This window comes from Palaemon carinicauda, chromosome 17 (genome assembly GCF_036898095.1).
Source record: "Palaemon carinicauda isolate YSFRI2023 chromosome 17, ASM3689809v2, whole genome shotgun sequence".
Classification (NCBI taxonomy): domain Eukaryota; kingdom Metazoa; phylum Arthropoda; class Malacostraca; order Decapoda; family Palaemonidae; genus Palaemon; species Palaemon carinicauda.
In genome coordinates, this window is record NC_090741.1 from 35,141,563 (window position 1) to 35,153,566 (window position 12,004).

At 36.5% G+C, this 12,004-nt stretch overlaps 1 protein-coding gene across 1 annotated transcript in view; it reads right to left on the reverse strand.

The window, feature by feature from the left end:
- The window catches only part of LOC137656663 (sarcosine dehydrogenase, mitochondrial-like), a 42,129-nt gene that overhangs the window by 22,509 nt on the left and 7,616 nt on the right, over positions 1–12,004 (reverse strand). The window contains exon 2 of the mRNA XM_068390836.1: positions 6,419–6,555. Within this exon, the coding sequence (XP_068246937.1) occupies positions 6,419–6,541 (123 nt within the window). The 5' untranslated portion in view covers positions 6,542–6,555. The remainder of the gene's footprint in view (positions 1–6,418; positions 6,556–12,004) is intronic.

Consider the following 12,004-nt stretch of genomic DNA (forward strand, 5'->3'; position numbering starts at 1 on the left):
GGCCAGACTATATGGCCTCTATTTTGAGGTACCTTACCTCTAGCATTAGAGGCTCTTTGACCTTTTATTTTGAGGTGCCATCCTTCCAACATTAGAGGATATTTAAGCCCTATTTTGAGGTGCCATACCTTTAGTATTAAGGGCTCTATGACCTCTATTTTGAGGTACTATAATCTTAGCATTATATGTTCTTTGATCTCTAATTTGAAGTGCTTTACCTCTAGCATTAGAGGCTCTTTGACCTCTATTTTGAGGCTCCTTACTTTTAGCATTAGAAGGTCTTTGACCTCCATTTTGAGACTCCTTACTTTTAGCATTATAGGGTCTTTGACCTCTATTTTGGGGCTCTTTACTTTGAGCATTAGAGGGTTTTTTACCTCTATTTTGAGGCTCCTTACGTTTAGCATTAGGGGCTCTTTGACCTCTATTTTGAGACTGCTCACTTTTAGCATTAGAGTCTCTTTGACCTCTATTTTGAGGCTCCTTACTTTTAGCATTTGAGGGTCTTTGACCTTTATTTTGAGGCTCATTACTTTTAGCATTAGAGGCTCTTTGACCTCTATTTTGAGGCTCCTTGCTTTGAACATTAGAGGGTCTTTGATCTCCATTTTGAGGCTCCTTACGTTTAGCATTATAGGGTCTTTGACCTCTATTTTGAGGCTCCTTACTTCTAGCATTAGAGGCTCTTTGACCTCTATTTTAAGACTGCTCAGTTTCAGCATTAGAGTCTCTTTGACCTCTATTTTGAGGCTCATTACTTTTAGCATTAGAGGCTCTTTGACCTCTATTTTGAGGCTCATTATTTTTAGCATTAGAGGGTCTTTGACCTCTATTTTGAGGCTCCTTACGTTTAGCATTAGAGGCTCTTTGACCTCTATTTTAAGACTGCTCACTTTCAGCATTAGAGTCTCTTTGACCTCTATTTTGAGGCTCATTACTTTTAGCATTAGAGGCTCTTTGACCTCTATTTTGAGGCTCATTACTTTTAGCATTAGAGTCTCTTTGACCTCTATTTTGAGGCTCATTACTTTTAGCATTAGAGGGTCTTTGGCCTCTATTTTGAGGCTCCTTACGTTTAGCATTAGAGGCTCTTTGACCTCTATTTTGAGGCTCATTGCTTTTAGCATTAGAGTCTCTTTGACCTCTATTTTGAAGCTCATTACTTTTAGCATTAGAGGCTCTTTGACCTCTATTTTGAGGCTCCTTACATTTAGCATTAGAGGGTTTTTTACCTCTATTTTGAGGCTCCTTACGTTTAGCATTAGAGGCTCTTTGACCTCTATTTTGAGGTTCCATACTTTTAGCATTAGAGGCTCTTTGACCTCTATTTTGAGGTTCCTTACGTTTAGCTTTAGAGTCTCTTTGACCTCTATTTTGAGGCTCCTTACTTTTAGCATTAGAGGCTCTTTGACCTCTATTTTGAGGCTCCTTACATTTAGCATTAGAGGGTTTTTTACCTCTATTTTGAGGCTCCTTACTTTTAGCATTAGAGGGTCTTTGACCTCTATTTTGAGGCTACTTACTTTTAGTTTTAGAGTCTCTTTGACCTCTATTTTGAGGCTCCTTACTTTTAGCATTAGAAGGTCTTTCACCTCTATTTACAGGCTCCTTACTTTTAGCATTAGAGGGTCTTTGACCTCTATTTTGAGGCTCATTACTTTGAGCATTAAAGGCTCTTTGACCTCTATTTTGAGACTGCTCACTTTTAGCATTCGAGTCTCTTTGACCTCTATTTTAGGGCTCCTTACTTTTAGTAATAGAGGCTCTTTGACCTCTTATTTTAAGGGTCCTTACTTTTAGCATTAGATTCTCTTTGACCTCTATTTTGAGGCTCTTTACTTGTAGATTAGAGGCTCTTTGACCTCGGTTTTGAGGCTCCTTACATTCAACATTAGAGGCTCTTTGACCTATTTTGAGGCTCTTTACTTTTAGCGTTAGAGGCTCTTTAACCTCTATTTTGAGGCTCCTTACTTTTAGCATTAGAGGCTCTTTGACCTCGATTTTGATGTGCAGTATCTCCTGCATTAGAGGCTCTTTGACCTCTATTTTGAGGCTCCTTACTTCTAGCATTAGAGGCTCTATGACCTCTATTTTGAGGCTCCTTACTTATAGCATTAGAGGGTGTTTGACCTCTAATTTGAGGCTCCATACTTATAGCATTAGAGGCTCTTTGACCTCTATTTTGAGGCTCCTTACTTTTAACATTAGAGGCTCTTTGACCTCTATTTTGAGGCTCCTTACTTTTAGCATTAGAGGGTCTTTGACCTCTATTTTGAGGCTTCTTATATTTAGCATTAGTTCTTTAATCTTTATTTTGAGGCTCCTTACTTTTAGCATTAGAGGCTCTTTAGCCACTGTTTTGAGGCTCCTTACTTTTAGTAATAGAGGCTCTTTCACCTCTATTTTTAGGCTCCATACTTTAAGCATTAGAGGCTCTTTGACCTCTATTTTGAGTCTTCTTATGTTTAGCATTAGAGGCTCTTTGACCTCTATTTTGAGGCTCCTTACGTTTAGCATTAGAGGCTCTTTGACCTCTATTTTGAGGCTTCTTACGTTTAGCATTAGAGGGTATTTGACCTGTTTTGAGGCTCCTTACTTTTAGTATTAGATGTTCTTTGACCTCTATTTTGAGGCTCCTTACTTTTATCATTAGAGGGTCTTTGACCTTTATTTTGAGGCTCCTTACTTTTAACATTAGAGGCTCTTTGACCTCTATTTTGAGGCTCCTTACTTTTAGCATTGGAGGTTCTTTGACCTCTATTTTGAGGTGCTATACTCCAGCATTATAGTTTTTTTTTTTACCTTTATTTCAATCCCCTTACCTCTAATATTAAAAGCTCTTTGACCTTTATTTTTGGGTGCTTTATTTCTAGAACTAGAGGCTCTTTGAGACCTCTGTTTTAAGGCGACTAACCGCTAATAGTAGAAGCTATTTGACCTCAGTTTTTAGGTGACTTACCTCTATAATTAAAGGCTATTTTTTATACTTCTTCATAGAAAGGCTTTCCTTCTCTATTCTCTTCTGTCTTTTATAGTTTTTCAAGATCTTCTTTGCTTAGTTCGCTAATCTCCTTCGAGATTTCAAGAGACATTTCAGTGCTGTTTTTCCTCGTCAGATTCCTCGGAGAAATCAATGGCTTTCATGTCTTTACCTATAAGGGTGATGGGTAAAGACATGGATGCCATTGATTTCTCGGCATACACTATACGCCATCATACTAAAGTCAACGAAGAGCAACACAATATATTTACCAATGCCGTCCTGATATGTTCTATATTCAATGCCGAATTTTGAAGAAACACACGTCGCTGACCGCTTTGCAGTAATGCAATCCAATTATAGGACATCCTCGCTAAACCGCAAGCAAATTATCCTTCAAGGCGCTTACACTATGATCTTCAAAGCTCGCCAACTTCGGCAGCAACTATCCAAACTATCTGTAGATGAAGTTGTTCCGAATAGCCTCCAGTTCATCCTGTAGCTGTAACAAAATTCTCACAGTCAGTTACCTGTTCCGCCAGAACGCAAGCTCTGTGAGTAAAGTGAAATCCTCCTCCCAATGTTCACTGCGTAAACTTCCATAGCTACAGTACATATAGATCGTGAGGTGTTGCAAGGTATGTTTAAAAAAAAAAAGAGAGAGAGAGAGAGAGAGAGAGAGAGAGAGAGAGAGAGAGAGAGAGAGAGAGAGAGAGAGAGAGAGAGAGAGAGAGAGAGAGAGATCAGGTCTTCAGAAGTCTTTTGGAATCCGGGGCGGAGCCGTTCAGAACTGCTGCGGGAAGATTCCGTTCTGGAGTCATTCAGAACTCTATGCTAAGTCTACGGCTATTTCTTCTGAAGTCATTTGGAGAGGAGATTCAGGAAGATTTTCTTCCGAAATCGTTCAGAGATTTCTGGAATCATTCAGAATTCCATGCTAAGTCTATGGAAATTTCTTCTGAATCCTTTTGGAGATGCACGAAGATTTTCTCCCGAAGGCGTTTAGGACTCGCAAAAAATTCTCGTTTTTTCTCTGGTTTCAATAGGCCCTAATAACTAATAATAATAATAATAATAATAAATTACGTGATTTGATTTACAGCTCCATGAAGATTCCGTTCTGGACACATTCAGAACTCTATGTTAAGTCTACGGCTATTTCTTCTGAAGACATTTGGAGATTCAGGGTTTTCTTTCGAAGTCGTTCAGATTCGCATCAGGAATCATTCAGAATTCCATGCTAAGTCTATGGTAATTTCTTCTGAATCCATTTGGAGAACCACGATTTTCTTCCGAAGCCATTTAGAACTCGCGAAAAATTCTCTTTTTCTCTGGTTTCAATAGGCCCTAATAACTCATATTAATAATAATGAATATAATAATAATGATAATAATAATAATAGCAGTAGTAGTAATAATAATAATAATAATAATAATAACTAATAATCAATAATTAATAATTAATAATAATAATTAATAATAATAATTAATAATTGATAATAATCAATAATAATTAATGATAATAATAATTAACAGTGATTTGATCTACTGGTCCGGGAAGATTCCGTTCTTGCGTCATTTAGAACTCTATGCTAAGTCTACGGCTATTTCTTCCGAAGCCGTTTAGGACTCGCGAAAAATTCTCTTTTTCTCTGGTTTCAATAGGCTCTAATAACTCATAATAATAATAATAATAATAATAATAATAATAATAATAATAATAATAATAATAATAATAATAATAATAATAATAATAATAATAATAATAATAATGATGATGATAATAATAATAATAATAATAATAATAATAATAATATTTTTTGTAAGTAACAATCTGCTACCTACAGCTCACCATTTGGTTAATGCCTTTTCTGCTCTTGGTGTCATCATCATTATTCCTACCCCTTCTCTTCTAACTCCATCTGTTCCTTAGGGCCAAGATATTCAAACTATTTTTCATAAATTCATTCTCTACTAGCTGTAACTTCCCAGTTTGATTCATGGTTCTAACATTTCAATAACCAATTTTCAATTTTTCTTTAGTATTTTCAAACTGGGAGTTTCTTAGCAACCCACTACGGCCGGGACTGGGGGCAATTCTTTCATTTTCGCTTTCAATAGACTGACTAAATCCATAGAGGATTCATAGGCTAAATTCATCAAAGAATAGCCAGTTTCTTAGGGATGCGCAGCGCCTATCTAAATAAGGCAAGTGACCCCTGCCGGTCCATACTAATTCCAGTAAGATCAACTGCCGGGCATTAGAAATAGAGGAGTATCCAGAGCACCAAACGGATACATACCCTTTTCAAATTACAGATGGAATTAATGGTCCTTTATTTATGGAGCCCATGCCTCAAAGAGAATATTTAGTGCCATATTTAAAAGAACTGAAGCTGTTTTTGAGCATTCGGTTAAATTAATTAGACCCGTCATATATTCAAGCATTTAAATTGTCACGTATATGGCTATAGTATATATTGAATTGTTCACCTTTATTTCCAATTTTGTACTTGTCCCTATTTTCTCATTAGTAATAGGTTTGATTATCATTTTCTATGAAAAGAAAACTTTTTCTTTTTTATTTTCTTATAAATCAATATGATTTTCTATTGAAATAAATGATAGAAAATATTTTCAAAGAACTATCATTTATCTATATTTCTAGTTAAAATCATTAAGAATATATATATATATATATATATATATATATATATATATATATATATATATATATATAGATAAATAGATAGATAGATAGATAGATAGTTTCCAAAATCTATTACTTAATAACATAACATTATGAATTGATGTTTTCATAAATTAAGTGTCCAAAATTGCCTTACCATTTTTCAAGGCAAGGCAAAATTGGACACTAGATATTCCATATTTTTTCATTAATTTTTCATTTTAAACCTTCTTTTAGCATCATCCACTAATTTGTTTTTAGAAAAAAGAATTTCCTGTATTATTTCTGAGAAACCCTAAAATGAAGGTGAGGCAATTATTGGACACCCATATTCAACAATTTATGTAGGGGTACTTAATACTTTTTAAAAACCAGACATACTAATATTTATAAAGTAGAAGGTTGGGTAATTTCTAATAGCAACATAGTTTTCGAAAATTATAAATATTTTTAGAGATATTGTATCTGTCCAATATTTGCCTTATTTGTCCAAAATTGCCTTACCCTACTATATTTAAGATAGAAAATTGTGGCCTAATGTGACATTTTGTAATTCCTCGGGAAGTATTGCTACTGTAGAATATAAGTAATGGAATTTGCATAGGCCCATCTAGCCCCATAGGTAGTGACAGCGTGTTTTTTTAACTAGGGTCAGAACAGGTTGAAATACCCATGAATAGTTTTGCAAGAAATATAAAGTAAATATGTAATCAATAACCAAATAAGAAATGGGTTAGGAAGAAACTTACCTTTAGAGTCGTTTTGTAAGGAACGCCCTCCTTGGGAGCGACGCTTCCAGTACTGGAACTATATCTGGCAAAGATTTTATTCCATATTCGACGCTGACGACGCAAATATACAGTAGCCATCATCGCTTCCTATATTGCTGAAAGACGAACATGAAACCAAATTATTTTCTTATCTGTGGTTATTGATCGTTAATAACATTTTGATCTGCACTCTGTGGATATTGAACGTTTTGAGCTGAGCCTCTGTGGATATTGAACGTTTAGAGCTGAGCCTCTGTGGATATTGAACGTTTAGAGCTGAGCCTCTGTGGATATTGTACGTTTTGAGCTGAGCTTCTGTGGATATTGAACGTTTAGAGCTGAGCCCTTGTGGATATTGAACGTTTAGAGCTGAGCCTCTGTGGATATTGAACATTTTGAGCTGAGCCTCTGTGGATATTGAACGTTTTGAGCTGAGCTTCTGTTGATATTGAACGGTTTGAGCTGAGCCTCTGTGGATATTGAACGTTTTGATCTGCACTCTGTGGATATTGAACGTTTTGAGCTGAGCCTCTGTGGATATTGAACGTTTTGAGCTGAGCCTCTGTGGATATTGAACGTTTTGAGCTGAGCCTCTGTGGATATTGAACGTTTTGAGCTGAGCCTCTGTGGATATTGAACGGTTTGAGCTGAGCCTCTGTGGATATTGAACGTTTAGAGCTGAGCTTCTGTGGATATTGAACGCTTAGAGCTGAGCTTCTGTGGATATTGAACGTTTAGAGCTGAGCTTCTGTGGATATTGAACGGTTTGATCTACACTCTGTGGATATTGAACGTTTTGAGCTAAGCCTCTGTGGATTGAACGTTTAGAGCTGAGCTTCTGTGGATATTGAACGTTTTGAGCTGAGCCTCTGTGGATATTGAACGGTTTGAGCTGAGCTTCTGTGGATATTGAACGTTTTGAGCTGAGCCTCTGTGGATATTGAACGTTTTGAGCTGAGCCTCTGTGGATATTGAACGGTTTGAGCTGAGCCTCTGTGGATATTGAACGTTTAGAGCTGAGCTTCTGTGGATATTGAACGTTTAGAGCTGAGCTTCTGTGGATATTGAACGTTTAGAGCTGAGCTTCTGTTGATATTGAACGTTTTGAGCAGAGCCTCTGTGGATATTGAACGTTTTGAGCTGACCCTCTGTGGATATTGAACGTTTTGAGCTGAGCCTCTGTGGATATTGAACGGTTTAAGCTTAGCCTCTGTGGATATTGAACGTTTAGAGCTGAGCTTCTGTGGATATTGAACGTTTAGAGCTGAGCTTCTGTGGATATTGAACGTTTACAGCTGAGCTTCGTGGATATTGAACATTTAGAGCTGAGCCTCTGTGGATATTGAACGTTTTGAGCTGAGCCTCTGTGGATATTGAACGTTTTGAGCTGAGCTTCTGTTGATATTGAACGGTTTGAGCTTAGCTTCTGTGGATATTGAAGGTTTTGAGCTGAGCTTCTGTGAATATTGAACGTTTTGAGCTGAGCTTCTGTGGATATTGAATGGTTTGAGCTGAGTTTCTGTGAATATTGAACGTTTTGAGCTGAGCTTCTGTGGATATTGAATGGCTTGAGCTGAGCTTCTGTGGATATTGAACTTTTTGAGCTGATGTTCTGTATATATTTAACGTTTTGAGCTCAGCTTCTGTGGATATTGAACGTTTTGAGCTGAGCTTCTGTGGATATTGAACGATTTGAGCTAAGCTTCTGTGGAATTGAACGTTTTGAGCACAGCTTCTGTGGATATTGAATGGTTTGAGCTGAGCTTTTATGAATATTGAACGTTTTGAGCTGAGCTTCTGTGGATGTCGAACGTTTTGAGCTGAACTTCTGTGGATATTTAACGTTTTGAGCTGAGCTGCGACCACGCCAAACCCAGCGCACTCCATGATGGGAAATTATGTCACTTAAGTAGCCCACTTTTATTCAAGTTCAGGCACCTAAGCTACATTTCTATGAACGTGTAAGTTTCTTTTAACATCTGGGAAGAGTCTTGCTTGAGGGTGCACTCTGGCACGCTGTTCTATCATTTCTTTTCCTCTTGTTTTTTTTTTTTTTAATTCTTTGTAGTTTTTATATAAAAGATCTAATCTAATGTTGTTAATGTACTTGAAATATTATATTTCTATGGTTTAGTACTTCTCTTTTAGTTTATTTATTTCCTTGTTTCCTTTCCTCACTGGGTTATTTTTCCCTGCTGGAGCATTTGGGCTTATATCTTCTTGCTTTTCCAACAAGAGTTATAGTTTAGCTTTTAGTAATAATAATAATTATACATTTTCGAAGGTTATCGACAGGGTCTAATTCCCTCTTAAAGAAACAGGTCTATGGGAAAAAAATAAGTAGAAACATTTATATGCCCGGATTCTTCCCTCAAAAAAAAATAATAGAATAAATAGTACATGAAGACGTGCTTAATTTTAAAATGAACTACAGAACCTCAGCCTCTTGAAAAAAAAAAATAAATCTTATAAAAGCCGGGGGAAACGGGAAATAGAAAGAGAATACCAAAGCTTGGCTAATGAGAATAAGATAGTCTCAGACTTATGCAATTCAAAGCTTACATGGATAACTTGGTAAGACATAATGGATTGAATGAGTTCAGGAGTCTTGATTCACTGTGTTTCGGTTGAGTTGATGATGGTGAATGTGGACCTTTCTGTGTTCCACTTTGTTTTGTCTTCCCATTGGACCATTAAGTGTTCCCACTAGTGTTCTTGTGTTCCATCTGTACCTCTCTGTACTTTTAATGTAGGCTTTGTGTTCTTTCTAGACCTTTCTTTGTTTTTAAGTGACTTTCATGTGCTCCACATTGATCTTTGTTCACAAGGAACCTTTCTGTGTTCCCAAGAGAACATTCTATTTTCCCATTGGACCCTTTTGTGTTCCCACAAGTGTTTTTGTGTTTTCACTGGTGTTCCTTTTCTCCCACAAAACCTTTTTGTATTCTCAACAGGGTTTCTGTGTCCTCATTAAACCCTTATGTGTTCTGAAGCGAATGTTCTGTGTTCCCACACTGGACCCTTGTTCCTAAGGGGCCTTTTCGTTTCCTAAATGGACCATTCTGTGTTCCCAAAGGACCATTCTGTGTTCCCAAGGGACATTTTTTTTGTGTTCCCAAAGAACGTTTTTGTGTTCCCAAGGGACATATTTGTGTTCCCAATGGACGTTTCTGTGTTTCCAAGGAACCTTTATATGTGTTCCCATCAAACCTTTGTGCGTTCCCATCGTATCTTTCTCTCTCCTCACTAAAGCATCTATGTTTGTACTGGCATACCACAGGATTTCTTTCCCCCTTTTATTTCCTCTTCCTCAATCACACCCTTAAGATACAGATTTTGGTGCTCTTCCAATATATGATCTACCAATCTATGACAGTGATTCGCTATTTATGGCATGTGATCTACGAGTAGATCGTATGGAGCAAAAACCATTGGAAGTTTTAAAAAATAAAGACCAACTGGGTGAGCGAGCGCAGCTCTATATGTACCGCTTACCACTCCATGGGAGCAGTGATGTATTTTGTTCTTTGCAAGCGAAGCGAGCAACGGTGAAGCAAAAAACTACTTGGTAGATCACATATTGGAATGAAAACAACTCGGTACATCACATTTTGGAAGAGCACACAGCTTTCTTCCTCTTTCAGTGTATTCTACATTTAGATTCCAAGTCCATGAGAGGTTCTTCTATATCCAGTTCCTGATAAGTTATGTATGTTGACATTTCAAGCCTATTACGACAAGTCAGAATGAATTAATTTCTGTGTATATATCTATTTACGTTTGAATATATGTATGCATGTATGAGCTAATGCATCAGAATGTAATTCCCATGGCAACATCAGTTTTGAAGGCCAGAGGATCCGTATTTAGATCACAAGAATCGATTGAGAATCTGGCATTTATCCAACAGATGGCTCTGTGGGTCTTTCAATAAAGAATGGACTAACGGAAATGTTACCACAGAGTCATCGTAGGCATAAGATGGTTTGGAAAGTTTTACCATTATGCCACCAGAGGGATAAGGGGCAACTGAATGCTTTTTCGTCAGAAGGAAGAAGATAACATTGAATTTTGTAAGGCTTTAGTAAGCCATTATTATATTGTTTTCTAGATTTCAAATTGCGCCAGACTTGTAAGGAATTTAATTTGATAATGAAGAGGTGGAAATGCATTGATGAAAGAAGACAAGAGAAAGTTATTATTATTATTATTATTATTATTATTATTATTATTATTATTATTATTATTATTACTATTATTATTATTATTTCCTAAGCTACAACGCTAGTTGGAAAAGCAGGATGCTATGAGCTCAAGGGCTCCAACAGGGAAAAATCGCCCAGCGAGAAAAGGAAACAAGGAAATAAGTAAAATATATGAGAAGAAATGGACAATTGATATGAAATATTTTAGGAACAGTATAACATTAAAACAGATCTTTCATATATAAACTATGAAAAGATACTTATGTCAGCCTGTTCAACATAAAAACATTTGCTGAAAGTTGGAACATTTGAAGTTCTACTGATTCATCTACCCGATTAGGAAGATCATTCCACAACTTGGTCACAGCTGGAATGAGACTTCTAGAATACTGCATAGTATTGAGTCTCATGATGGAGAAGGCCTGACTATTAGAATTAACTTTCTGCCTAGTATTACCAACAGGCTGGAACTGTCCAGGAAGATCTGAATGCGAAGGATAATCAGAATTATGAAAAATCTTATGCAACATGCATAATGAACTAATTGAACAACGGTGCCAAAGATTAATATATAGATCAGGAATAAGAAATTTAATAGACTGTAAGTTCCTGTCCAACAAATTAAGATGAGAATCAGCAGCGGAAAACCAGACAGGAGAACAATACTCGAAATAAGGTAGAATGAAAGAATTGAAACACTTTAGAATAGATCACCGAAAATCTTAAAAGACTTGCTCAGTGAGATAATTCTTTGTTCACTCGAAGAAGACACAGACCTTATGTGTTTCTCAAAAGTAAATTTGCTGTCAAGAATCACATTTAAAATTTTAAAAGAGTCATACAAAGTTAAAGAAACATTATCAATGCTAATATCTAGATGTTGAGGAGCAACTGGCCTTGACCTACTTACAATCATACTTTGAGTTTTGTTAGGATTCATCTTCATACCCAATAATTTGCACTAATTTTATCTAGATCTCTATCAAGGGATTCAGCAACCCCAGATCTACATTCAAGAGATGGAATTGATTCAAAGAAAGTATCATCATCTGCATATGCTACAAGCTTGTTTTCTAGGCCAAACCACATGTCATATGTATATAGTATGAAAAGTAATGAGCCAAGAACACTACCCTGTGGAACACCAGATATCACATTGCTATACTCACTATGGTGTCCATCAACAACAACTCCTTGCGATCTATTACTTAAAAATTCAACAATGATGCTAAGAAACGACCCACCCACTCCCAACAGTTTGAGTTTGCAAACAAGAACCTCATGATTTACACGGTGAAAGGCAGCACTAAAATCAAGGCCAATCATACGAACTTCCCGACCACAATCAAGGGATTTCTGT